At 42.2% G+C, this 26,756-nt stretch overlaps 3 protein-coding genes across 3 annotated transcripts in view; 2 read left to right on the top strand and 1 right to left on the bottom strand.

Moving 5' to 3' along the window:
• The window catches only part of LOC117588066 (discoidin domain-containing receptor 2), a 139,597-nt gene that overhangs the window by 105,861 nt on the left and 6,980 nt on the right, over positions 1 to 26,756 (bottom strand). The window lies entirely within an intron of this gene.
• LOC117588073 lies at positions 14,275 to 15,131 on the top strand. Its single transcript, XM_034279138.1, has 2 exons — positions 14,275 to 14,385; positions 14,448 to 15,131. Exons 1-2 carry the CDS (start codon positions 14,292 to 14,294, stop codon positions 15,119 to 15,121), a joined length of 768 nt encoding a protein of 255 aa, XP_034135029.1. The 5' UTR covers positions 14,275 to 14,291; the 3' UTR covers positions 15,122 to 15,131.
• Positions 25,729 to 26,546, top strand: LOC117588074 (dopamine N-acetyltransferase-like). The gene has a single exon (XM_034279139.1). The coding sequence runs from the start codon at positions 25,795 to 25,797 to the stop codon at positions 26,464 to 26,466; it is 672 nt and encodes a 223-aa protein (XP_034135030.1). The 5' UTR covers positions 25,729 to 25,794; the 3' UTR covers positions 26,467 to 26,546.

The following is a 26,756-nucleotide window of genomic DNA, read 5'->3' as shown; positions in this document are numbered from 1 at the left end:
CGCTCTCCCTCCCTAAATACATCATTGTCAGCAAATTAATGTGACGTGACCTTGCAAACTGTCGCGTTTTTGTCACATGACAGCAAAGTCATGGCAGGCGGAGGGCACTCTGCTGCCTGTCACAGTCCTATGGAGTTGGGGGTAGGATAGGGAGCCGCTCTATAGTCCCCGTCACGATTTTCCAGAGCTGAGCAAGCAGAAATTTATGTAAAATGTCAGAGACATACGACACACAGCGCTGCTAAATTTCCCACTCCCACTCCCCTTCCCATTCCCATTCCCATGGCTGGCACCTCCCTCGGCGACATGCCAAAACGTGTCAAAATACGAAAATATAAACAGCGCGAAAAACGCTGAACGCAAGTGCTGCAGAGAGCAGGAGACTTCGGGGAAGACTTAGGGGTGGTCTAGGGGGTGTTTCAAGCGTGAGCTGCGACGAGAGTGTCGTAGGGGGAGTGTCGGGTTGATGGTTGCCCTTTTTTGGCAGCCGGAAGTGCGACAACGACCAGGCCCGAGGGCGGACCTCTGCTCTGACATTTAAACAATATTCAAAACTTAAAGGCAAAATCCACAAGCAAACACAAAAACACAACAACAGTTTAAACTAACAGTTTTTCAAAGCTAGATTTATGACTCCTGAAGAGTGTAGAAGAGTGTACAAGTGCCCTGCAGGAGAGTGCACAGCTGGCTTTACATGGGTGGTGGTAAATGGGTGAAAGTTTGACTTGTAGAAAATGAGAATTTGCCTGATTGATGAATGGATTTGAATACTCACAAGTTGAGTTTGCGGAATTTTACAGTACAAAAGAAGGGGTGCAGAGTGGGAATTTAAGGAATGCCAGAGAGGAATTTTGGTGTGGGAAAAGAAGAAACTTAAATAATGATTGCTTAACATTTTTGTTCATCTTGTCTGGACGTTGATAAGCACTGAATGCACCATCAAGAGGCCCATGCGACACCAAGCCAAAGCCTGTTACGCGCGGAACCAAACAAAACGCAGCCCTCCTCCCGACCGAGGGGCGCTGCCGCATGACGCGCGGCGCGATTAACCGATTAAGATATGTAGATGTTAGACACAACTAAACTAGAGCAACTATTTTATTTACCATGGTGCAAATGTGTTCAGAAAACTTTAACTTGGAGTCTAGTTTAACACCTAGATCATCAACCTGATTGATCGAGGCATTAAGGTGTAACACATTTGCACAGCACCATGACTGAAAGCTATTGAGATCAGATTGCAAGCGAGAGTGGGATGTAATGTCCTTATACTGGACACAGAGCTTAACATTGTCCGCATACATAAGAACTCGAGAATTTGTTAATACAGAAGGCAGGTCATTAATAAAGAGTGTTAAAAGTTAAGGGGCCTACAATTTCAGAATGAATCTGTGATCTATGGTTGGAAAATTGTTATAAGTTGAGTGTTTAATGATCGTTTTAAGTACAGTTTTTGTTGATGGAAATCAATTTATGGAACTTCATGATTCATTTATGTATTTATTTATGTCTCTTTTTTCACTTTTACAACCCGAAATGTCTAGAAATCTAAACAGGGAATATAGAATCACAGAAGGAGAAAGCTCTTAAAATGAGTTCGACTCCCACATACCTATAAAACCCCCTTCTTACACCATCTGCCATCTCCCAGAAGTTCTTTCACTTCCCCCAATCCACTGGATAGTTTTTCATCTGCTTAAAAGTGTCTCTCCTGTGAGAAAGAGGAAAAGATCAAAAGACTTCCCCCAACAACAAATACAGGGCAACATTTTCACAGGCATTTTGCCGATGCAAAAATTTACTCGAGCAATTAATAAAAATGTGAACAAAAAACAACAGAAAAGAAAAAGAGGAAAAACCAAACGACAAACGAAGTGGAGAGGATGGAGAGGTGCAGTCGTAGTGGCACTGGTGGGGACAGTGTCAGGCTCTCTTCTGTTCTGTGTTCTGTGTTCTGTGCTGTGGCGCCCACACTTCCTTTCATATGCGAAATGGCGAAATTTTACGCCAACTTCACAGTGGAAGTGGCAGCAAAGTTGCAAATGTGCCGCATTTTACCCCTAGAGTTTCCCTCTGTAGTTGTTGTTGTCACTATTATAAATGTTGCTGTTGTTGTCGTCGGCAAAAGTCGCCAAAAATAAAAGGCATTCAAATTTGTGTAGCAACAACAATCCGCACACTGGAAAACACTTGAATGCACTGAAGAGAGAGAGAGAGAGAGGAGTCAGAATGGCAGTGGATGCACTGCGGTTAAAAAAAAAAAGCTTTTAAATGGATTTGAAGATTTTTGTAGTTGAAAAGACAGAAGGAAGCTCCCTAAATGTATTTTTCCACTTTTAATATAATTTTTGAACACATTTTCCCAATAAATGTAGATTTTTAGTTGATTTTGATTATTATTTATTATTTTCTTAATACCATCAGAATATTTTGAGCTCTTCAAAATGTTCTCCCAATATCAAAGGCCCTTCCTATTTTTTCCCAGTGCAGAAATAGAAGTACTCTCGTAGTAGTCGCGCATAGTTTTTATGGGCCTTATGGTTGGGCCTCCTTTTTATACCACAGCAGTGCAACGGAGTTGCAATAAGGCAAGAGCAGCTGGTGGGGAGTCTGGCTGTCCGGAGTTGCAGTTGCATTTGCAGATGGAAATGGAAATGAAGCCACAGTCGGTGTCTATGTCTGTGTCTGTCTGTTTCTGTTTCTGTTCCTGTGTCTATGGCCTATGGGGTCTGGTGAGAACATTTTACTTTTTATCCGGTAGCCGTTGCCGTTGCCGTTGCCGGTGCCGGTGACGCCTCCACCGCCAGACAGAATGCAAATTTTGTATGTGACGAAAGCAATGGAAAAACAGTTGCGTGAAAAGCGCACCCATTCTCCGTCAGGGACCTGAACTTGTAAGTGAAATGTGCGAGGGGATTGTGACGGGGCAAAGTTGGAAAGAGGGCGGCCTCAATGGCCTAATCGATTCGATTCATATGCAAAAGCGTTTGATGGCTCGATTCATGGCTGATAAAAATTACAATCTTGCAAATTTATTGATTCACTCGATTCATTCCACCATAAAAGAGTTTTTCAAGTGGATGCTGAAGCGAATAAAAGTCCATTTGTGTGTGATTATATTGTAATTTGCCAAGGATTTATAAACCCATTCATAAGCCATTCACAAACCATTTATAACTCATTCAACTCCAACCACAACGTGCTGCCAACAAAATTAATTTTTTTTGAAAAGTATCTCTCGCTCGTACTCCGCCCACTTTTTTCATTATATTTAACAAATAAATTGGCATCATCCAACATTTTATTCACTCTTCTTTCCACTGCCCTTCATCTCTCCTTTGCTCTTCCCCATTTCTCTATCTCTCGGTGGAACGGGCAAGTACTTCTCTTTCCCACATAAAATATCCATAACATTAACCACAATTACCATGAAATTTAATACCAAAATTGCAGCAAAAAGAAGATTGCGCCATCTCTCTCTCTCTCTCTCTCTCTCTCTCTCTCTCTTTCTCTGTTGCTTTTTCACTCTCCTCTTCCTCTCCTGTCCTGTCACTTCTGTTGTCCAAAAACGCCCACAAAGCCGAAATTAAAAAATGGTTTAAAAAGTATTTTTCTATTAATTTTTCCAAGCTGTCCTTTTTGCTGCTGCTGCCGCCAGAGCGGCGTTGGCGTTGGCAACATGTGTTGCATGTGGCAATTAAATGCCAGCAGCAACAGCAACGTTGAAAATAAAAAAGAAGAAAGCCCCAAATGAAATGGCAAAAGTAAAATAAGAAATAAAAAGCACGAAGGAAAGGCTTGGACCAGGAGGGGTTGATGTTTTAGGATACCCTGGAGTGTAGGTAGGTTCATGTATGGATATAAATTTGAATATTATTTAATGCCATTTGAAGTTATAACATCAAAGATAAAATCGCTGAATCTAATAATTTGTCCAACAATTATTTTCTGATCATCGTTTCGTTCATTCGAGGTGTAAAATGGAAGAAGATGTAGAATTTGATATGTTCCCATTAAGAAACTCTTTTTTTGAGGCATTTGCAAAATCATCATTCCCCTTTTCTGTAGCATAAAGCGGTTAACACACTCCCTGTCTAGCGAGAGAGTGGGAGAGAGAGAGAGAGAGAGAGTCTGTAATAATTTTTGGCGCTGGGTCTTGAAGAGCAAATAAAATGCAACTTTTTAGTGACTCAGTTGGTGGCAGCAACAGCAACAACCACACAGCAGTGGCAACATGCAACAAGAGTCGGCAGTAGGGAATTTTTTTTTGAGTTTGGTTGAGTGCGAAAATAATACGAACAAAACGGTGCCTGGCTGTAACGAGAGGCTAGAGGATGAGTGGGGCACATGGCGGAGTGTTGCTGAGTGGGGGGAACCGTTGCGGCATAGAAAACCAAATGAATGACATGCCACAGCGTCGTCGTCGTCGTCGTCGTCGTAGCTGCAGCTATGCCTTTGTCTGGTGTGTGGCAGACGACTTGTGGTCCACTCCTGCTTCTCTCGTCTGCGGGTGCGGGTGCGTCTGCGTCTGTGGCACTGGCTTCAATTAATTTCCAGCTTCGGTTATTGTTTGCGGGTGTTAATGGTTTCCCCCGCAAACTCCTTGTTATCAATGGACTGGGTACAGATACAGATGAGGGCAGATGATGCAGAAAAGGAGGCATCTGGCTGTTGCTGCTGTTGACATTGGCGGAAGATTGCTGCAGGTATTTTATTTCCTCTAATGAGGGTCATCTATTGGGGCTATACATGCTGCAGCTTCTTGGAACCAAAACAATTATTCTGTATTCTTGTGATCTTCTTTCTGGAGGGACTTCGTATTCGAAGGTTATATTTCCTGAAGCAAATGGACTATTTTCCTGTCGAATTCTCCATCAGATTTCCTTCATATAAAATAAAACCGTCGCACTAATTTTTCGGAAAAAAAGTCTTTCTGTTGGAAAGTTCGCTGCGCCAGAATTCTATTTAAATATTGTTGATTGTAACTTGAATACTATTTGAGATTTGTTGTCATCTCAGATCCCATTCTTCCTGAATTTTATCCCGTATATCCAAACATTTGTATCCATTGTTCTGACGAAACGAAATCCTTCATCCAATATTACCCTTTAAAGTCCACTTACAAATCCCCCGTAGACTTTTTAGCTTCACTTAAACATCTCTCCTAGTCTATCCACACATTTCGTGCCTAATCATCAACTGCAATTTTCTCATTCTCTGCCAAAGAACCCCCTGCACAGAGGCAGACCGAGAGAGAGAGAGAGAGAGAAAACATAGAAATATAGTCGCAAAAAAGCCAAGTCCTGGGAGCTTCGCTTCGCCACGCCATTTACATGGTCATAAAATATAATGCAGACTGCAGAGCAGAAGAGAAGTGGAGGCAGGCGCAGTAACAGAGGGACCCGCCAACTTTCGCTTTGGAAAACGAGAATATTCCCAGAGCCATAATTCTTTCACGTCTCCGCTGCGACGCCGCATAATTGCAGCGTAATTTCTGCGCATTTAATTTCAATGTCTGGGCAGGCGGCAGGCGGCAGCGCAACCTTAACCTTAGACAAAAAGTAAGGGAATAAAAACAAAACAGAAGACCCACACAACAGCAACAACAGCAGAACATACGAACCAACAAAAAACAAAAAGCGGAAATGCAGGAAGCACAGAGACGACCGAGACTTGAAGGCGTGAAAAATATACCGTTGGCATTGGCATTGCATGTGACGATTATTTCTGTGTTTTTTTGGGACCCCAGCGACCACTGGAGTTGGTTTTTTCCTGCATGCAATTAACTAAAACAAAGTAAAAGGAGAATGACAAAACATACAGACACGCACGCGCTTTGTGCACAAAAATTTGCAAATACAACACTTTGCACTTTTCGACGTGTCGTTGTACCCCTTCTGCACCTTGCATCCTGCCGGCATTGACCATGAAATGTTTATGGACAGTGGAATGGTAGACATGGTAGATTGCCTTCGGATTTGCGTGGAAATTTAGATGCAGCCAAGGAAAACTCCAACAGATTTTGCCTCCAATAAAAGGCGATTAAAACACATTTATAGATCATTGATATACGTTGATTTTCAGTTGCAGCACAGGCAACATACAGCTTAAAGCTCGAGCAAAGAGCATTTCAAATTCGTTGTACTTCAACTCTTAAACTTCTTTCAATTTGTATTTTGGGCATTTGTTTTTTGCTTGGTCCTCCTCCACGTCACTACCTACCACGTTCAGCCTCTTGTCGTCAGCCGCAGTAGAATTTCTATGATAAAGTGTTTTTTCGTGTTGCAAAAAAAATAATATTAAGCATAAGTCTACAAAAAAATGGGTTTTCTATTGTTATGCGGTCGCTACGCCGAGCAGCAGTCAGTAAAAAGTGCAAAAAGAATAAAAGTTTATTATGTTTTTTTTTTGTTCACAGCCATTGGATGGGTGGAAAATTTATGCTCCGACATTGAATAGAATGCGAGAGTGGGAATGGAGGGGCCAGAGGAGGTAGCTACTGTCGGCAAGTGGCAAACGAAGGCCAAGGGCAACTCCATTCGTGGCCCTGGCCAGCACGCGTCGGTTTGTGCTCTAAATTATGGAATATTTTTGCAAAAGGCAGCAAGCGAAAGGCAGTGAACTTTTTAGCGATGCTTCATGTAATTTTTGTGGCACGGAAAATCCAAAACCAATATTTAATATTTTCATTTTCTGCAGTTGAAAACATCTCTAAGTACATTGAATTACAATTTTCTTTCACTTTAAGTCTGCCCTTCAGACACTTTTACCAATTTCACACACCAAAACTTTCCTCTATGACCTTTACCCCCTTTTTGAGATAAAATTCCCATCTCTGGCCAGCGATCACATCCGCAACGCAACGATTTTCCATGCTCTGCAAGAGACCTGCGCAAGAGTCGTAAAAGGCACACAAAAAACCTTTGGCCCTAACAGTCGTAAAAGGCAAATGCGCTGCGCAGCGGATGAGCTTCGAAGAGCTGTCAAAATGACCCAAAGAAGGAGGAACGAGACGCACCTCCTCCTCGCACACACGCCCACACAGAGAAGGGGCACGCACCAGCAACAGAAAAAAAGAAAAACACATGTCCATGGTGGAAAACTCTTCCTGCCCTGTGGAGTAGGTGGAGCTCCTCTGTCTGGCTGTTTGTCTGTCTAGTTGTGCTTCCCATGGAAAGGAAAGGAAAAGAAAAGGCCAAGTGCCAGTTGAAACTAAAATAAAAATGCATAAATATGAATGATGAAGACATGAAGGAGGGTTCCCTCTCCACTCTTCCTTATGGCTAGACTAGATCTAGGTACAGTGAGAATGCAAGCTTTAGATGCTCTTGCAGGTATATTTTCCATAAAAGTTTCCTTTATTCGAGTATGCAGAATGGTCTGTAACATCATTGAAAGACTTTTAGCTGGATTTTTCTTAGATTTTTATAGCCTCAAAAATTGTTCCATTCTGTACCAACTTCTTGTTATAGTTGCAGTATCCCGTCTCACAGTGTATCCCAATGCACTGAACTGCATCTAAAGGTATTTTTCGACTCCCAGCATGAATGAGAATGAATTCTCTCGTGCGGTTCGTAACTTCTAAACCGACCGACCGACTGGTCGTCATAATATTTTGAAATCAAAGAACTGCACCATAAACTTGAATGCTAAATGGAGTTTCATTCGCAGGCAGAGACCAAAACCAAGGGGAGGGAGGCACAGAGTGGGAGAATAGAGAGTGGGAGAGATGGTGAGTGGGAGCTGTAGTATCTCAGAGATACAGCTTGAATCCAAGACGCAGACGAAGGTGGCAAAACATTTTTGTACAGCCAAAAAGCTGGCGTTGACAGTCCCCACACCCAACGCTCGTCTCCCCCCACGATTGTCTTTACGTTTGTCTCTGCCATTTAATGGGTTTTCTTCTTTTGGGGGGACACGGACACGCCCCAACTCGGTGCGGCAGTTGCTTGTGCTGTTGTTGTTATGGTAACACGCCTATCTAATCATTTTGGTGTTGACACTTGACACTCGTGAAAATAAAACGAGACGAAAATTGCAATGTCTTTCTCTTGACTGGGGCCTCCCCTTCCTCCGTGCATGCGACATAGAAGACTTGATTTAAATTTCATGCCACACTTGCTGCCACAAACGACTTGTTGAACGCAATGTCTCTGTAATTTCAGTATTTTCAGTGGCGCGTGTTTTTGGGAGGATCATTGACAAATTGATGGCAAAATATTGAGTGAGGGGATGGAAATGTTTAACCTAATAATGAAAAAATGTTGCAAATTCAAAGAACAAAATGTGTAGATCGTGTATTTTTTTACTGGAAAATTAACACCTGTAAATGAATTAAAATAAATTCCATTATCTCAAGTCCCCAAACCTACAATTCCCTCCCCTCAAAACGTGATTTGTGGCACTTAAATGTTGTCCGTTTCCACACGATCTTTGACCGTCGCGCATAATAAATTATGAAACTTTCCATAAAAGACAAACCAAAAAACGAATAATCATCTGCCACAAGTAGGCGTTGAGGCGTGGCATGCAAAACAATGTCGACAGAGCGCGCGAGCGCAAATGGTGCATGAAAAAAAAATCAATAAGAGGAAAGCCAAAAGAAAGCCAGAGAGACAGAGGGGGGGATAGGGGAGAAGAACGGGAGAGTAACAGAAATGCCAGCTCAGGCAATTTTTGTGGTCGGTTCATTTCACAGCCGTCCGACCGTCTGTACGTCTGTGCGTCCATTACCCGGGAAAACACGCTTATTTAAGCAATAATTTCCTCTCACTCTCTCCCCTCTCCCGCTCGCCATACTCTCTTACTTTTTTTTGTTGGCTTTTCTTACTCGTTGGACTTTTCCTTACGGCTTTTCTTATAGCATAGCCTTCGCCACTGCCTCGCTGCCTTTTCGTTTCTTTTTGTTTTTTTTTTTTTGATTAATGGTCGTGTTCATAAAGTGACACATTGAAAATTGGAAACCAAATCAAGCACAAAAAGCAACAGCAAACGCATGAAATCAGCAAAAAAAAACACAAAAAAAAAACAAGAAAATAGTAAGGTATCGAGGTGCTGAGACCCTGGGTTAAGGATTTCACGATTTTATGGGAATAGATTTAACTTATATTTTTATAGACGAAATGTCTGTTATTTTAACCAGGAAAATTCTTTGGTCCTTTTCTGATTTTTCAAGAGATCGGGCATGGTAGATCATGCTGGGAGAACACACACATTTTATTCACTGATGAGCGTCACTTTCGGATGAGCGTTTATCGCTGTAACTGATTTCCATCACAGACAACATCCTCGGGCCATGGGGTTTCTCAAGATTACAGCAATGACCCGAGGAAGTTTGCTGCGATAAAAATCCTTTCTTAACTCATATTTTAAGAATAAAAAACCCATTTGTGGACTCTTCAGATTCTTCTTGCAAGTTTTCCTCCATTTCCACGGTTATTTCTTTTCTATGAGCAAAGCCCTTGACGACCCCAATTATTTCTGGCAATCATTTCGAGGGTATCAAAAGTAGAAATAAATAAATAATACAATCTTGAAGAGGGTGTGAGGAAGGGCAGGGGCAGGGGCAGGGCAGGGACTAAGGAAATTGCTGCTAAAAGTGTAAAAAGTTGAGCCTCGAGGCCTAAAGGTCGTCAAAGTGAAAAATTCGATAAATGAAAATGGACAAGACCAACAGAGAGAGAGAGAGAGAGAGAGAGGGAGAGTGTGGCGTAGGAGGCGGCGCACGAATTGAAACGGAAATCCTTATTGAACTAGAGTGAGAGATGGCTGGACGGGGGAACGGAGGTGGGGACTCCTAGGGCCAGTGACAGGCACTGTGGCAAGGATAAGGAGTCGGCTCCTGATTCTGCTGCTGCTGCGTTGGCAAACCGGAAAAGCATGCTGCCGAAAATTTGTGCTGCTGAGTGGCAATGGAGAGTGCTCCTCCCTGGCCAGCCCCTTAGCTTGATCTGAGTTTACACTGAGAGAAAGCGCAGTTGGATTACGAATAAGAAATTATGAACAATTTGTATGGTTTTCGCTCAGTGAGCTAACTGTGAGGGCTGCTGTCCAGCAGCGGATGCGAAATGGCAGCGCGACACACACGAGAGGAATGGCAGCGGCAGCATCAGCAGCGCAGGAAATGGCTGGCAATGCCTTTTTGCGATGAGGGAGCTGAGAAGGAAGTAGAAGATGGCAGCAGGATGTTGGTAGGGGAAGGAATAGCAACGGGAATTAGGAGCCCCCAAAAGCAGCAAAGGAAGCGGCAAATGTCAAGATGCCAGAAGCCAGCGCCCCAAATGTGCCGCTCCCAGAGTTTGGGGAATTTTAAATGATAATGATGGACGTACCGACTGTGCATGTGCGGCCACCAGGGGCCAGTCCACAATGTATCCTAGGAAGGGATTAAGGCATACCTGCAAATGAGAAGACACCTTTGAATTTAAAGGAATGTTGAGAATATATGAGATCGTTAATGGGGCGTTAAATGGTGCATGGAGTAAAGTATTCAAGTGATAAAGGGAACGCGTAGAGAGATATAAGTGGAGAAAGGAATACGAATAAAGTAGGCAAAGAAAGGGTCAAGGTAATCCGAGATCGGAGAAACTCATACAATTAATATGCTAGGTATTAATTAGTTTTCTTTAGTTAATTAATGTTAATTCATTTAATACTACAATACATTGTAATATTTTAAGTAGATTAAAGGAACGCTTTACGTTAAGGATTTATTAACAGTTGCTACATGACCAGAGAAAGTTTCCTGCCTTTGAACTCAATATTTGGAATTGGTAGGGAAATATTATTATTTATCGATTTCAGTTATCAATTTCTGCATTATTATTATTATTAATTACTATTATTTCATTAATTTCTATTATTATTCTACCATTTGTCATTGAATACTTTAAGCCTTTCTCAGCCTTTTTTTATTAAACATTTTTCCTTCTTGGCATTTTTGTGCACTTTTTTAAAGGCAAAAAAAAAACCCTCTAGGATTCAGCTCATCATTCGTTAACCGTATAATGGCCCACAATCTCTTAGCCCCACTTGATTTGCCCCAGTTAACCCATCAAATGGTTGCATGGCCCCCCATCATGACGTCAGTGAGGCGTAGCGCCGCTTGAGACTCAACAGATGGAGACTAGGCACATTTTGAACATCGTTCAGTCGCTCTGCCTGCATCTACTGGCATTGGCGCATTCGGAAGATTAACACATTCCTCTGGATACTGCAACGGGGATGAATCGGGGGATGGTGCACACTATTGGGCTGGCCCGAAAGCCACAACAACTTTAATTAAGCCTTGGTCCCTGGGTGGACTCTGGCCGAGAGTTCTTCCAACCATTCAAATCACACAAAAACAGGCAAACTCTTCAATGTGCCACAGAGAGAGAGAGAGAAGAGAGGGAGAGGAATATGCATTGAATGAACTGAAGGCCGGTCGGCCTGTATGTCCCGTCTGTCCTGTCTGTCCTAACTGCCAATTTAGGTAAAAAAGCTGTGGAACCGAATGCAAATTGAGGCCAAAGACCTGTGCAGGTGCTGTGCCGTATGTTGCTGATTTTTCATTTATATCTCCTCAAAAAAGGGAACACAAATCTGCACCACCTCTTCACCTGAATCTCTGGCAGAGCCATGCCTACTGCTCCTCCCCCGGGAGTGCCTGCCTGCTCTTCCTCTGCCTCGCTGGACTCTGGTTTGGAGCCACTGAAGCTCTGTATCTCTTTGGAGCGCAGGTGGACAGATAGACCCGTAGTTTTAAGCATAACGAATTGGATTGTCATGGCAATCGATAGATACGATGTTTGCACACACACATACACACATACACACAGAGAGAGAGAGACAGAAAATGGCACCACGTCCATGGCAGTAGTGTCCTAATGTAGGCTAAGTGGCCGGACATGTGCATATGGCGACGTGTAGACTTGGGGTGGAGCGAAACTGTTACTTCGGACATCACACAGAGACTCTGAAACACTGATTAGAATGGGGAGGGGCAGGGTAGTATTGAGGATTTGTATGAAGAGAGTAAAGCTATGACACGATGTGTGGGCTAAGTTCTCGAAAGTGGTAGAGGATTCTCTGGAATTTATAACGCGGTTTGCCAAGAAAAACAGGTTAGACAGGAAAGTAATAAAAGAATCGAATAATTCGATTATGACGTGATGATTTTTAGGTTCATTTTTTCCGATATTTGAGAAATTTTTATTTTAAAACTGTTTTCTGATTTTTAAGAATGGTTTTTGGGCTTTTGCATCCTATAATGTATAATTATTTATGAATTGTAGTATGTTTTTTTTATTTTCCTCTTGTATTATCTTTTATTATTTATTAAAAAATTCTTTCCTCTAATTCATTAATATTCCCATTTTATATTTGATTTATTTTTAAAAAATATTCTGGAATTTGGAAAGCCTTAATTTTGCATTTATTATTTTATGAATTCTTTGCTCACTTTTCCTTACTTTTAAACTCCTTAATATTAAAAAACCATACAAATACCTTTCACTCTCCCTTCATATTGAGAGCACCTCTAGAAACCTAGCGTTCCCTGCATATTCCCGAATATATGAACGAGGCAGACGGTATTAAGACAAAAGAATGAAAACCTCGCTCTTCCGCACAGGCCCCTTGGTCAATATTGGATGACAGCTTTCGAAAAGCGTGCTAAAGGCGTGCAGGCTGGTCACCAAAAAAAGGAAAATAATATTAAAAAAAGAGACCAACATAGCTCAGGCAGCCCCTTACAAAATCCCACTCCCTTGTAGACCCTTACCGTTCGCAGTACTAGCCGACCCTTATCTCCATTGCTCAACCCATGACCCCCTAAACTGGAGGAGCGGAACTTCTCAGCAGCAAGCTCCTGCCTCTATTGGAAGGCTCACTCCTCCATTGCTGCTGCCCTCCTGCCCGCCCCTTGTGCCAAATAGAATTTAAATCTGTTAAATCCTCGTACATGACAGTTTTCTGTGTGTTGAATTTTTGGTATGTCGTCTTCCTGTTGCTATTTGCCATTGCTGTTGCCTTTGCCTTTGGTTCCTATCTGCTCCCTCTCTCTTATTTATTTGTTACTTATGGCTCAGCTCTGCCCCGTTCCAGCTCATGTAATGCGGGATTTCAGCTCTCTGGATCTAGTTTCTCTCTTCAGAATGTGTGTGTGGCATGGAGAGTGTTCTGTGGATGGATGCTGCTTGAGGTGATTTTGATTGAGTGCGATTTGTACTTTGTGTTTCGCCTACGTGCTTCGGTTTTTTAATAATATTTACCTCTCGAGTGTGTGGAGAGGACTTTTGTTGTCTTTGGTTTCTGATTGCACAAGGATATGAAAGAAAGTGGCTGAGTGGCTGAGTGGCTGGACTTTTACTTTCAATTCGATACGATTCGATTCGATTGTAACGGATACATAACATTTCGATATTGTTTGCTCTGTTTTCTGCCAATTTTATATTTTAGTTTCCTGGTAACAGCCTTTGGGGGGCTTACATATTTACTTGGCAGGAAATGTGTTTTATTTCGGGTACATTCAGGGCCACGAAGGGCGAAAGTGTGGACAGACTTGTAGACAGACATTTTGGAGCTTGAAATTATCGAAAAACTTTATGTTTTCATACAGAATCTATTTGGAAGCTTATTACAGAAAATATGGAGCTGAAGATTGATCATATAGTTTCATCATTTTGTGGGTTTTAGCCATTACAACTCTTATGTAAAAGTCGTCGCAAGCATCTTTAATCTTAAACTAAGAAAAGGTCTCTAAAAACAATCTTCAAGTCAAAAACTTAACCAGGTCGGAGCCCACACCTTTCTCTAAACTTGAATAAAACCACGCTGGGGCGGGGTTAATGTACTGCAAATTATCCGATCTGCAGAACCTGTGTACACAGATCATAAATAAAGTATCTGCGCCATAAACTAAAGACATTAGAGCACACGCTAGACCTGTGGCTAGGGGCTGTGTATCTGTGAGCAATCTGTAATTACTTATTGCTAAATCGATCTTGAAAGAGCACTGGACAGAGAACAGACATAAAGTTGGTCAAAGAGTGAGATTTAACGAGTGCCATAAAAAGGCGAAAGGCGGCGAAACAATGCTGCGAATTGGAAATTGATTTACGAGGCGATATATCTGCGCTCGTACGAATAAAAAATATACAGTTAAACAGATCAACTGTGAAATTAAAACACGTGAGGCCTTGCGACGCGTGCCACAAGAAGGGATTGAAGATGGGTTTACTGCTATAAAAGTCACCAGAATCTAAGGTTTGAGGCACAGTCAATCGCTGAAGCTAACAACGAAGAGAACCATGAGAATTGTACGCATTTTTGTAGTATTTGCAGCCCTTGTGGCTTTGAGTGCAGCTGAACATGGCTCTGGGTCGAAGAATCGAAGGGACAATGGTAAGGTATCTATGAAGACATTATGGAGAAGCCTATTCTGAACTTCTTTCTGCTCCCTTAAGCCCTTGAAAAGATTATGCCACGACTTCTGTGGAATCTACGACGTGGCGACAACAACCAGGAGAGCCACAGGCAGCAGCAACCCATCATCATTGTGCAGCAACCTTCATCGAATTCGGAGTCGGACAGACACCATCATCATCCCCATTATCCATTTTATCCATACTATCCACCACCACCACAGACTCGTCCACCGCAGCCACAGTTCCCCGGAATGGAGTATCTGGGCAGTGGAAGTGGGGGACCCACCTTCTTGATTGTCAACCCGAACAACATGCAGGGCATCTATCTGCCCAGCTCCGCCAACAGCTCCAACAGCACGAGTGCCCGGAGGAGCGCCTTTGTCCCCTCGATTGGTGATCTTTTGCAGGGTCTGAGCTTCAACGATCTGGTTGATGGAAGTCTCTTCGAAGACGACTCTGAGGTGGTCGATGCTGCCGAGGAGGGGAATGTGGAGGACGCTGCTTTTGAGAATGAGCGTCCAGCTGGGTCAGCGGATCAGCTGGATGGCGATGTACTCAGCGTGGACGAAATCGATGTCTTGGATCGTCAGAACAATCGTGGCCTGAACCCCAAGCTTCTGTTCTCCATGCTCATGCAGGATAAACGTCGCAGGCGCATCCAGGAAGTCCTTGCCGGCATTTACTTGAGGAACACTCATCTGAATAGAAAGTGAGTCGTCGAGTGAATCGAACAAATTGAAATATTTTTGTGAGGCAGAGAATAAACAGAGCGAAAAGAAGGAGAATAAAAACCTTCGCCCCAAAACAAACACACACAAAAAGTTTCCTCCTTTCTCTTCATTATGGGGCCTGCACTTTATCATAGTTCCCTGGAGAAATCTAAGCTGAAACTATCCTGCGGAAGGACCTGCTCCTGCTGCTACTGCTGCTACTGCTGCTCCGGCGCCTTGTCTCAGCAGTTTTCTGGCTCTTTGTTTGCTTCTGTTGCTGCAACCATTTTCCCGTGGATTGTTGCGACTTTCAGGAGTTTCGGACAAGCACTAAAATAATCTGCAACTGCAGTTGAAATATTTATTTGCAATTCCCCAAACTAACGTGTGCTACAATTCTCTGGAAAGAGGAGCATAAAAAAGGGAATTGTTGCCACCGCACGACAGGTGGAAGAGTCAGCAGGAAGGATGGGGGCTATATGGCTGTGTGGCAGGCAGCAGACAGTAAAAGTTCTACACGAGAGATGAGGCAGCAGCAGCAGCAGCAGCTGCAGTTATTGTTTTAAGGCGAAGCAACTTTTCCAATGAGCAAAACCCAGGGACTATGGAACTTCAGAAATGTTTGTCGAGGCCCTGGACTACTGGAAAGAGCGCTTCTGTAGTATGTAATTAGTGTTGGAGGTTTCTTTTGGGCGTATACATTCAGAATGGAGAAAGTATTTCAATGAAAGCTAATGATAAATAATACTTAAGTGCTTCCCAAAAGTGCATTTTACATGCATAAATGGTGACTGAAAAATAACTAGCGAATTTGTACTCCGTGAATATTTTTGGAACAACTTCTAATGTTATATTTTCGGGGAACTATTACTGGCAATAAGAGTAACTTTTCAAGCCGCCTGACTATATTCAAAGACGTAAGATTTTACGTCTTTCGTGGTATTTCGGTAATTTACACATAACATTGATTGACTACCTAATTGGTGACCCCGATGCCGCATAAAGCCATAGGCAGTTTTTAGGGTATCTTTACAAATATTTGTATCCTTCTCTAAATACAACTATAATTTCAGCTCCCTATCTTGGGCTTTAAGCATGTTTCTGACTTTTCTTATTCATTTTTGCATGCCTAAAAGAAATATTTTTCCTTAAGGGATAATTTTCTTTGCTTCGACGCTTTAAAAACTTAAGTAAATCAGACGCCTTTCGAGAAGCGTCAGCTATGCGAACAGAAAAACCTGAACCCCAAAAATCGTTTTTGCCTTCAAACCTCAGGAGTTGGCTGCCGTTTTCATTGTTGCCACAAGCACCGGCACCAGCTACATCTACAGACCCTTCTCCATCTTTGGACCCCACTCTGCTCCAGCCATGAAATAAGATAGAAAGCTGGAAAAGTGCAGACGAAAAAAGATGCCAGGTGCTGGGCGGAGCAAACTATTTCGTCCCCATTCCAGGAGTCGTTTTACGTTTTTCGAAAGAGTCTGCGACTCCTGGCTCCTCTATTTATTGTTTGTTGCCATGTAGTCTGGAGGGCTGCATGTCCTGCGGCGGGCGGGGGTCTGTAACTTGTTTGAAATTTGACGTGTGTGTAGTTTGTGCTGACCATAGGGCGTGCGGACAGGGCGAGGCAGTGGCTGGCAACCCTAGATGCGCCAGAGTGGGTTGGTGGGTGGAAACCCTCACCAAAAGGTATGCCTGGCGCCTGCACTTATTTGTGCAAATTTATATGCAAGCTGCTGTTGCAACGGCAGCAGCAGCAGCAGCTCCAAAAATGTTCGTTTTCTCTCTTTTTTTTTTCTTTTCTTCTCCTTTTTTTCTTTCCTACTGGCACGGCTTCCCCTTAACAAATTGATGAATGTCTCGGTCTCGGTCCCTGGTCCTGCGACTGGGGAGCGTGCTTTGTTCGGAAGGGTTTGGCAGAGCACAGACAGACTCCTGGACAAACTTTAGTAAGATGAATGTTTGCCCAGGCAAATGACAGCCAGCCAGCCAACGAGTAGCTTCCATCTTGATTTTTGAGTCCATAATGACAGGAGCAGAGCCAGGAGACACGGAGGAGGTGAGCTGCGGAACGGCTCGTAGGCCATGTAATTGGTTAGCACTCCAAAGGAGTGGCCACACTCGAGACTGCCAGTCAAAAGAACACTTTTTTGGGGGGTTATAAGTGGATGCGTGAGAACATGGAATCTAGAGAGAAATAGTGTGAAATATCAGGGCTAATGGGAGAGTTTTAATTTTAATTTACAATTCTGTGTTCTGTTTAATCGAAAATCATGCCTTCCGACTTGATATCAGTTGAAGCAAATATTATTCATCGTATTTTAGATACTGTTGACCATTGAATAGCGATATAAACGATGACACATTATATTCACTGAACCATTGAAATTTATATTAATCAACTAGAAGTTTAACTCTTGGCTGAAAACAAACAAAATGAAAATGACTTTCAAAGTCTTCTTCGGCATCTCTACCATCACGTTCCAGTCCTTGAACACTGAAAGATGATAGTTATAATAAAATCTCCTATCCAATGTCAGCTACAACCCTTTACCATACTCATTGTAGCCCAAAGCCCATTCCAGAGCTCATTCCTTGACCAAAAACACCTTTAAACTTTAGCAATAAGAATATATTCCGAGTATACATCATGCAGAAGTTGCACCCGTCAGACACTCTCAACCCCTTTGAGATCACTCCAAAGATCTGCTGCGATATTCATCGCTCACCATAATCCCATACCTAATCCTCAGCCAGCTCCACTTCCAGGACCAAAAAAAGGCCATCAAAGGCAACGGCCAGGATAAGCGTAGGAAGAGACCGGGGAGTGGAGAGCTCAGGTAAGCGGAGGAGTAGAGGTGCAGGTACCCCTGCACGGTCTCGGTTTGCAATTTCACAAATGGATTTGTTGTAATTTCTTTTGCCACAGCACCTGATGCTCACATAGTACGAGTACGAAGAAGTAGTGCAAACAGAGGGGGGACAGACACACACACACACACACAAAAAGTAAGCGTAAAAATGAATAGAAAGAAAGGGGATATGGCAGAGAGAGAGAGAGAGAGAGAGAGAGAGAGGAGAGGCCAAAACAGCAAGCAAACAAAATGGAATAGAAAAGAGAAAACACTAAAAATGAAGGAAAGAGGCATAAGCCGGGTGGCTGGGAGCTGGGTGCTGTGAGGGGAGTGGCCGCCGCCACAGAGAGAACAACTTTTACACTTTACACATTTTCACATATGAAAATATTTTTTGTTCGAAAGTTTTTATCACTAAACCTACGACTGTGCCATCCTCTACTCCCGCTTGCATAGGACAGAGGAGGTCCTATTCCTCATGCGCTCCACCTCCGCCATTGAGCGGGGCACAAAACATTTATGGGATTTGTGTTTGCCAGACATGTTTGCATTTTGTATATGCGATATGCTTGAAATATCCCCACAGTTCGTTTTCTCTGCTGCTGCCATTTCGTGTGTGGCAAGCCAAAGGATACCAGAGACACGAGGAATCCACAGGATGGCACTTGTTTTTTTTTTTTTTGTTCTTTTCAACATTTTATTTTCCATCTATTTGCTCTGAGGTAAGCGCCGCCTGGGTGTGTCCCTGTGTCTGCTCTGAGGTTTGCTAAAGTTTCCATTTTCCCCCTATATTATTATGGGTGAGAAATGTTTGCTCACAGAGTGGTAGGCAGGAAGTTAATGTGGGAATATGATTAGCATTTCAGGCAGAACCTAGTGCCACGCCATGGCAAGATGGACTGTCTTTTAGCGAGTGAATCACAGGCCAGAAGTGGGTGTAGAGTTTTAGGTTTCATTTAGTTGGAGGTTTGAACTGTACAGTGGACAGCAGTTTCCTCTGCACGAATGTGGCCAAAAGGTATAAAGAAATGCGTGAAACCAACCGTTTCTTCATTTTTTATACATCTTTATAGTATTACCCATCCATATTATAAAAAAAACTCGTACTTTTTAGTGCAAACAGTTGGTTTTCATGGAAAATCCAAATAAAAGTCTCGTCTTGAGCCGCATAATCGGACAGGGCAAAAATGTATGTTGGGTTGCAGTATTTTGAATTTCTATTGTCGAACTATGAGAGCCTAGAATTCTAGAGAATTCTAGGGAACCTTTCAGCATTGAAACACTCTGCAAATTGCATCTATCTACTTAGCTCTAGCAGCATAATTTTAAGCCTTTAACTAGTTTCCAATGAATTCTCTTTAAAAATGCTTACTCTTGCTGCCTTTTTGTTTGGGCTTTCTATATTCCTTTTTCACATTTTGAAAAACTTCTGTCTGGCAGTAAGGCCTTGGCCCCTGATGACAAATTAGCACTTTGCGTGTCACTTTTATTGCGCTCCCTTTCAGCAGCTGCTGCTGCAGCCAGAACCGAACGAACCCAAACCGAACCGAAAGTTTCTTTATATCTACGCGAGAAGTATTCATTATTAATATCAAACGACTCGACCCCCAGAGTCACCATAATGACCGCAAAACACTGGCTCGGACTCTGGCCATTGGTCGCCGCCAGCTTGCCCCTCTGGGGAGCTGTTTTTGTTGTTGGTTGTCGGTTGTCGGTTGTCGGTTGCTGTTGTCGTCTGGCGGTTGGTTGGCGCTTTACAAATGACTTTTATTCACGTTAGCGGCGTCGCCAACTTAAGTCATAATTTTCCATCATAATTTTCCCATGTATAAATATAATTTTTCTCTCTCTATTTATTGTTTTGTTTGTTTCTTGTGTCCTGTGCGCTTTCATGTTCTTGTTATGGTTGATTAGTTCTATGTTCTCTCTGTTGTTGCTGCTGCTCATTCTTTGATTCATTTTCTACCCTTAGGAATGTCCTTTTCGTATATAACTTTTGGCCACAAGCAAATCGAGGCTATGTTGACTTTGTTTTTAGTGCCCGGACCTTGGTTTTGTTTGCGATTTGCGTTGAGATTTCTTAATGTTCCCAACCCATTTGATTGATGTGCCTCGATAGATTGTTGACTGAGTGTTAAATGTTACAGTTTTTGGTTGGGAGAATAGGGGGAGTTTTATGACTTAAAGAGTGGTGATCCCAAGACTTTATTTTGCAGCAATTCAGTCTCAAAATATCGTCATGAATCCATAAACAAATACCACACAAAAAAAAACTCTTTCGTTTCGCCATGCCCACACAAGAAATAAAAAATCCAAAAACTCAACAAATAACTGAAAAGAAAACATAATCAAAAAATCAAATAAAATAAAAAACCTGTTCGCCCCACATCCGAGGCGGTACAAAAATGATATAGAAATCGCTGAAGTCCCACAATAAATTCCGGCTTGCAACACAGCGGCGGCGACACCTGCAACACACACAGCAAAGTCATATGAAATGAGAGCAAAAAATACAACGGAAGCAATGCATTTTCGATGGATATGTTTGGAGCTTTTTTCTTCTGGTTTCTGGGATTTATTTTTGTGGGTGGTGGCCGCTCGTTCCCTTTGTAGACCACTCCGATTACAGCGACACGGCCGAATGTTTAGTGCACCCTCATGCCCTGAACTTATGGGCAAGACCATTCCATTTCACAGTATATGGTTTTTTCTTTTTAGTTTGTTGTTGTTTTTTTTTTGCGCTATTTTTACACAGCAGGTGGCGGCATGGGCCCTGTGAAGTGGCACCGAACGACAACGATATAACGACACAGCGAGCCAAAAGAACGTGACCAAGGCCTGACATATGGACAATACTACCTTGGGTTACCCTGCACTGTGGTTCCCTGTCGTTCCCTGCAATTCGCTGCCTTTTCTCCACTTGAGTCTGTCAATAAATCAGTGAACATTTGTCATGCACACGCCCGCTGCTCTGCCGCGCTGCCGCTCTGCCGCTCTGCTCTGCCCAAAAATCAATACTCCACTCTTTGCCCGCAGAGTCTGTCGTGTGTCCCTTTCTTACGGATTTGCGTTGTTTCGTTTCGCTTTTACCTGTTGCGCAGGCGCCGCTTTGCAATGTTTTTATGAGGGTCCCCCAGTCGCAGTTCCAGTTCTCCTCAGCGCCTAACCCAATGATTAGATTAACAAGATAACACACAGACCAGCTCAAACAGCAACAACAATAAAACTGAGCAAAAATAACAGCTACAGCTACAGCTACAGTTGGTGGGTGACCATTGGATTGGGTCCTGCACTGCACTGCAGCAGACACATAAATCATTTTTGTTTATTAATATCTTTTTTCTCTCTCTTTTCTTTACTTTTGTTGCTCTTTTTGCAACTTTGTTTTTGTTAGTTTCGTGAAAATCGATTTACAAATATATATGCTGGCCGCTGGCCGCTGGCTGACTGCCTGGTCGGTGCTCTTTCGGCATTGTTCTTGTGGTGCCCAGTAGACGTGGGAATTTGTATTGTATTTTTGTATTTAGTTTGCTTTTGCAGCAGAATAGAGGGTGTAGAAATGTGGAGAGTTGATGGATTTGTATTTATATGCAGATTAATTGTTTAGTTCTAGTTAACAATGATTAAAATGTAAAATACACCGAATACATAAACTTCCAGAATAAATATGTAAACTTTTATAGCAAAACCTTCATCAATGCATGCCACTAAAAAAAAGGTGAATAAATTGGATAAATGAATGAATATGAAAAGTATCAAACAATCAATAAGTAAATAGCTTCAAGGAATACAACTTAATAATAATTCACTTTGTAGCATTGATCAAATAGTTCATCTTATATCGTAGAAGTCCACGCTTCCTAGCCATTCAATATAAATCCAAACATTCTGCAAGTATTCCCCAAAGGAGCAACACGCTTTCCACTCTAGAAAACAGCTGGATTTCCTCATACTCCGTACACAAGTTACCAAATAGGCTCGTACTTTATTCTAATTTGTTGAATAAATCATTTAAAAAACAGCTGAAATTCAGTAAACCAAACAAACTGTTTCGAGCATTTGGTTAATGGCAGCACAAAAATGTTAATTGAAAGATAGACTCACAAAAAAAACAGGCCGAAGCAGACGAACTAAATTTCCAAAATAAATATTCATACAAAGCGGTGAACGGGACGGGCGAAACAGCAGGTAAAAGGCACGGTCCGGTACGGTCCGACAGCCACTTGAAGGGAAAATCAGATAAACGAACTTTGAATTGAATTGAATTTAGTTGGAAGACGATAATGATGATGATGATGATGGTGGTCTCGAGAGTTTAGGAATTGAAATTATTATAATGCGTTACACATTGTGTAGGCAGGCCGAAACGAAATCTTGTAATCGGCAACCAAATCGGAGGAATATCTCTTTTGAACAGCGTTAAATTATGCATCACTTTTTCTCTGCGTGTTCCCCGCCTGAACATTTGAAATTCCTTATATTATTTTTCACTAATTAACAACAAAAAAATACAGAAATTTGTAGAGAGCACCCGCCGCACGCCCTTTAGAGTTTGTGTCCATCCGCTTACCGCCTGCTGCGTTTTGCATATGAAAATTGTTTAATAAATTAATTACTGCCAAAGATAAAATCGAAAAAGAGACAAGTAGCTGGATGCTCCACTCGTAAAACTACATCTTGGGTATGTCTTGATTGCAGGTTCAAGATATTAAAGTTGGTGGCAGGTTTTTACCTTTACTTGGAGGCTGTTCCATATCCCCATTTTGTGTGTGTTTCAGAAAGGGTATGTTGGAATATAAGGGAAGAATGTAATCGCTTTGAAAATGTTTACCTGGAAATGCACACTTTAAATAAAATACAACTATTTAGTGAATATTTAGAAAATTTGATGGAACCATTAACATTTTACACTAAAAATGTATTTCGAAAGTTCTGTTTCCTTTTATTTCTATAATTTTCTGTGATTCCCTTCAATGAACATTAAAATCCTTTAAATCTTATTCTTATGTTCCACATTGTATCTTTTTCTTCTGCTCCATAGATCATTCCCCAGTCGTCATTGTCCCTTCTTCAACTATTCAATTTGATCTTCTGATCTTTTTCTCTCCATCTCCTTGGCCCCCTTGGGCTCCTCGGTTCTTCGGCATCTCCCATATCTTCCCGCACCAAATCTAAATCAATGCAAATGATTTGATTAAATTGTTTTCTCTCTTTCGCTGCTGTTGTCTTCATTATGGGAACTACTTAGTGGGGGATATACGTATCCATGGCTTGGGTGCGTCATAAAACTCAGCATCAGCAGCAGCAGCCTGCTATTTTGTTGAGTATTTCTCTTTAGAATTCTATCTTTTTAATAGACAATCAGATGCAAACAGAAACACATACACTACCACTACCACTACCAGAGAGAGTATAGAGCAGCAGTGGCGCAGTGGCACTTGTTCTAAATTAATCTTCATTAGGGTCACTTAGACAATAACAAAAAGCATCGCTTTGGGGGTACGTACTGCGTGCTTACTACTACGAACAGTATGTTGCAAGCACTAGACTCTGCCCCAGCCACCCAACGCCTCCCTCCAAAGAATGGCGCAAAGTTTGATTGAATTTTCATTAAATTTTGCGCTGCGGTTGCCATAAATCAAATATTCCAGCTAGAGAGAATGTTGTCAACTTTTCACTTTTAATTAGTTTGGCAGTTGGGTGGAAAAAATATTTTTTAGGTCATGCCCCGACACACACAAACACAGGCAGCCATGCCCCCAGCTCGTGGCATGTGGCATAAATCACAAATTCACTTGCGCAAATATTTGGAGAACATTTTTCCACCTTCACCTGTGTGCTGCGAGGGTGACTAAAAGTTGCAAAAATATTATGTCATAGCCGCAGTGTACTGTACTGTGTACAGTGAAGCAGCAGAGAGAGTCCTGTGGCTTGAAGGCCTGCGGCTGCCTTTTGTTCCCTTTTCTTGTTGGTCGTAACAATTTTGCTGCATCATTTTGGGCGCTTTGACATGGCTGGAATTTCCTCAAACATTTGATCAATATTTAAAAGGGTTAAAAAACGGTTGTCAAAATTCGTTTAAAAATTTAATCAAATTCTTGGTAATCAAAGGGATTTCGGTCTCACGCCAAGGAACAAATTCCTTAAGAAATTTAAGAATTTAAACAGGGGAACAGCAACTGTTGCAAGTGCATGCCTCCGGGTGGCACAAACATGCTAAACAGGCGGGAGTTCTATCCTCCCGCCTGTCTTCCTGTCTCACTGCCGATTTTCCATTGCAGACATGTAAATTATGTTGGTTTTTGGTCAGTTTTCAGAGGGAATTCGCAGGCGGTGTCTGCTGGTCAGTACGGCAGACAGAAGAGTGCACGGGGTGTGGTATCCTCTGCACCACCTTTTCCGCATTTTTAGGGGGGAGTTCTTCTCCCTTTTGGGGGGGTTTGTTACTGCTGTCTGCTCTTCTCACTTTCTGTGGCGTCTCTTTGTCTCTTCTCGGGCTTTCTGCTTTGCGTAGTCTGTTTTTGTTTCTACTTAAAGCGTTTCTAATTTTTGGCATTCCTACTTCGGGTTATAAATCTATGTAACAGACAGAAGCAGTCACTCTCACACCTCACTCTGGATCTCCTTCCATGGCTCTCTCCCACTGAGATTTGTAATTGTTTTTTTTTTTTACTGTGTTAAATTTCATTTAAAATATGAAAACTCCCAGTGAGTTTTACTCACTACTACTCTAGTGATATCTTTATTCTTTATTTTCTGCAGTTTTATTTATTTCATTTCATATGTTCTCCACTGTGTCCAGCCCTAACTTAATCTATCTGAGCGTTTGGGGGAAATCATTTTTATTTCTAGACTAGTTTCTAATGGATTTTTGGTTTAGTTTAGTAATATAAAATATTTTTTTTTTCTAGAATAGTTTTTGGTATATTTTTATACCTGGTACTCGAAGAGTAAATAGCGTATATTGTATTTGTGCGAATTACGGTTGCATGTAACGCACAGAAGCAAGCGTTTCCGACCCCATAAAGTATATATATTCTCAGCATCAGCATCAATAGCCGATTGAGAGTCGATTGAGTCCGTCCGTTTGTCCGTCCGTCTTGCTGAGCGACTGGATCTCAGAGACCATACAAGCTAGAGCCACCAAATTTTGCATCCAGACTTCTGTATGTTGACACTGTTACAAGTGTATTTCAAAAATGAGCCCCGCCCCCTTCCGCCCACGCTAAAGGGCGAAAACCTCCCAAATCTACAATTTTGAAGATAAAAGAAAACTAAAAACGCCATTCCGTAGGGAATGGCCATATCTATCAGATCACCAAATTGGGATCCGATCGGATCATTATTATAGCCACAATGGAGAAATTAATTTCCAGTGGCTAAACCCACCCCGTCCCGCAGCTTTTGTTGCTCTTTTTACATTCTCTCACTCACACTCTGCTTCGGCCTCTGCCGCGAGTCTGCAGTGTGTGGGTCTACGGAAGGGGGGCGAGCTAAAGGAGCGTGTTGGTGTGAGAAGTGTTGTAGATAGCAGATGAAGAAAAAATGTAAAATTTGACAAAACACCGCTAAGGTGCAGATGTAGTACTGAGTGCCGGGTATAAAAGTTGTGACGCGTAAGAAGCGTCTCACACGTCCCTTCTTGTTGTCTTTTTATTTGGTGCAAAAAGCTTGCGATAAGCTTTTGGTCTTTACAATAATATGAATCATTATCTTGGTGTTGTTTAATCATAATTGACCCTTGGCATTCAGTCAGTCGTGAATTGAAAGAGCCATCGAAGAGACGTCGGTGCCCAGAAAATATTCAGAATTTAATTGAAGATGGAACCAAGCACCAAAGATGGCATTACCATCCGCATTATGACTCTGGCGGACTATGGGACCTTCAAGCACCTTTTCGAGGAACAGTTTATCAATGGCGAACCCCTCTTTGGTGCCATTAAGGGACCCATTGATCCCGAAATTTGGAATTTGTATGATCAATATCATGAATCCATGGTTAATGCCGGCACCTGTGTGGTGGCCATCGATGAGCAGAATGAAGGACGCGTTGTGGGCTTTGTGCTGGCCGAAGGACAGACCATTGATGATGTGGAAAATCATCGCCTAGAGGCGGAGAGCATACCGGAAACTGACATCGTAGGCCACATAAGGCGCATACTCTGCAAAGTGGAAGCTGAGGCGAATATCTACCAGCGATACGGCGTAACCAAACTGCTGTACTCCCACTTGACATCTGTCGATGTGTCGATGCGGGGCAAGGGATTGGGTACGCGCCTAGCCACTAGTGCCATGGAACTCGGACGATCTAAAGGCTTTACCCTGATGACAGCTTTCTGTTCGAGTTTTTATTCGGCGCGACAGAAGGAGGCATTGGGCATGGAGTGCATTTGTTCAATGAAATATGAGGACTACAAGGACTCAGAGGGTAAAGTGGTTTTTACACCACCAGCTCCTCATAAGGAGATACGAGTACTGGCCATGAAAATATAAGAGAACAAACCCCTCTGACAATATCCAGGAATTCAACAACAGCAATAAGAGAGTTGTAAAATAATATTTCCACGTTTATTAAAAGCATAAAATGTATAAATTGTGAAGTGTTTTAGTTTCTAGTTTCAGTCCAATCTACAATCCAAATAACTTGCTTTATTGTTAGTGGCTGTTATCAAGAATCTTTAGTGCATACGAACTCGTTATCGTATAACTAGCAAAATATTCTTATCATAATTTAGACCTCCCGAAGCACTTGAGTTTTGTTTTCTGCTACTTGAAGTCATTTG

This window comes from Drosophila guanche, unplaced genomic scaffold, assembly GCF_900245975.1.
Source record: "Drosophila guanche unplaced genomic scaffold, DGUA_6, whole genome shotgun sequence".
Classification (NCBI taxonomy): Eukaryota; Metazoa; Arthropoda; class Insecta; order Diptera; family Drosophilidae; genus Drosophila; species Drosophila guanche.
This window is presented reverse-complemented; position numbering and strand designations above follow the sequence as displayed.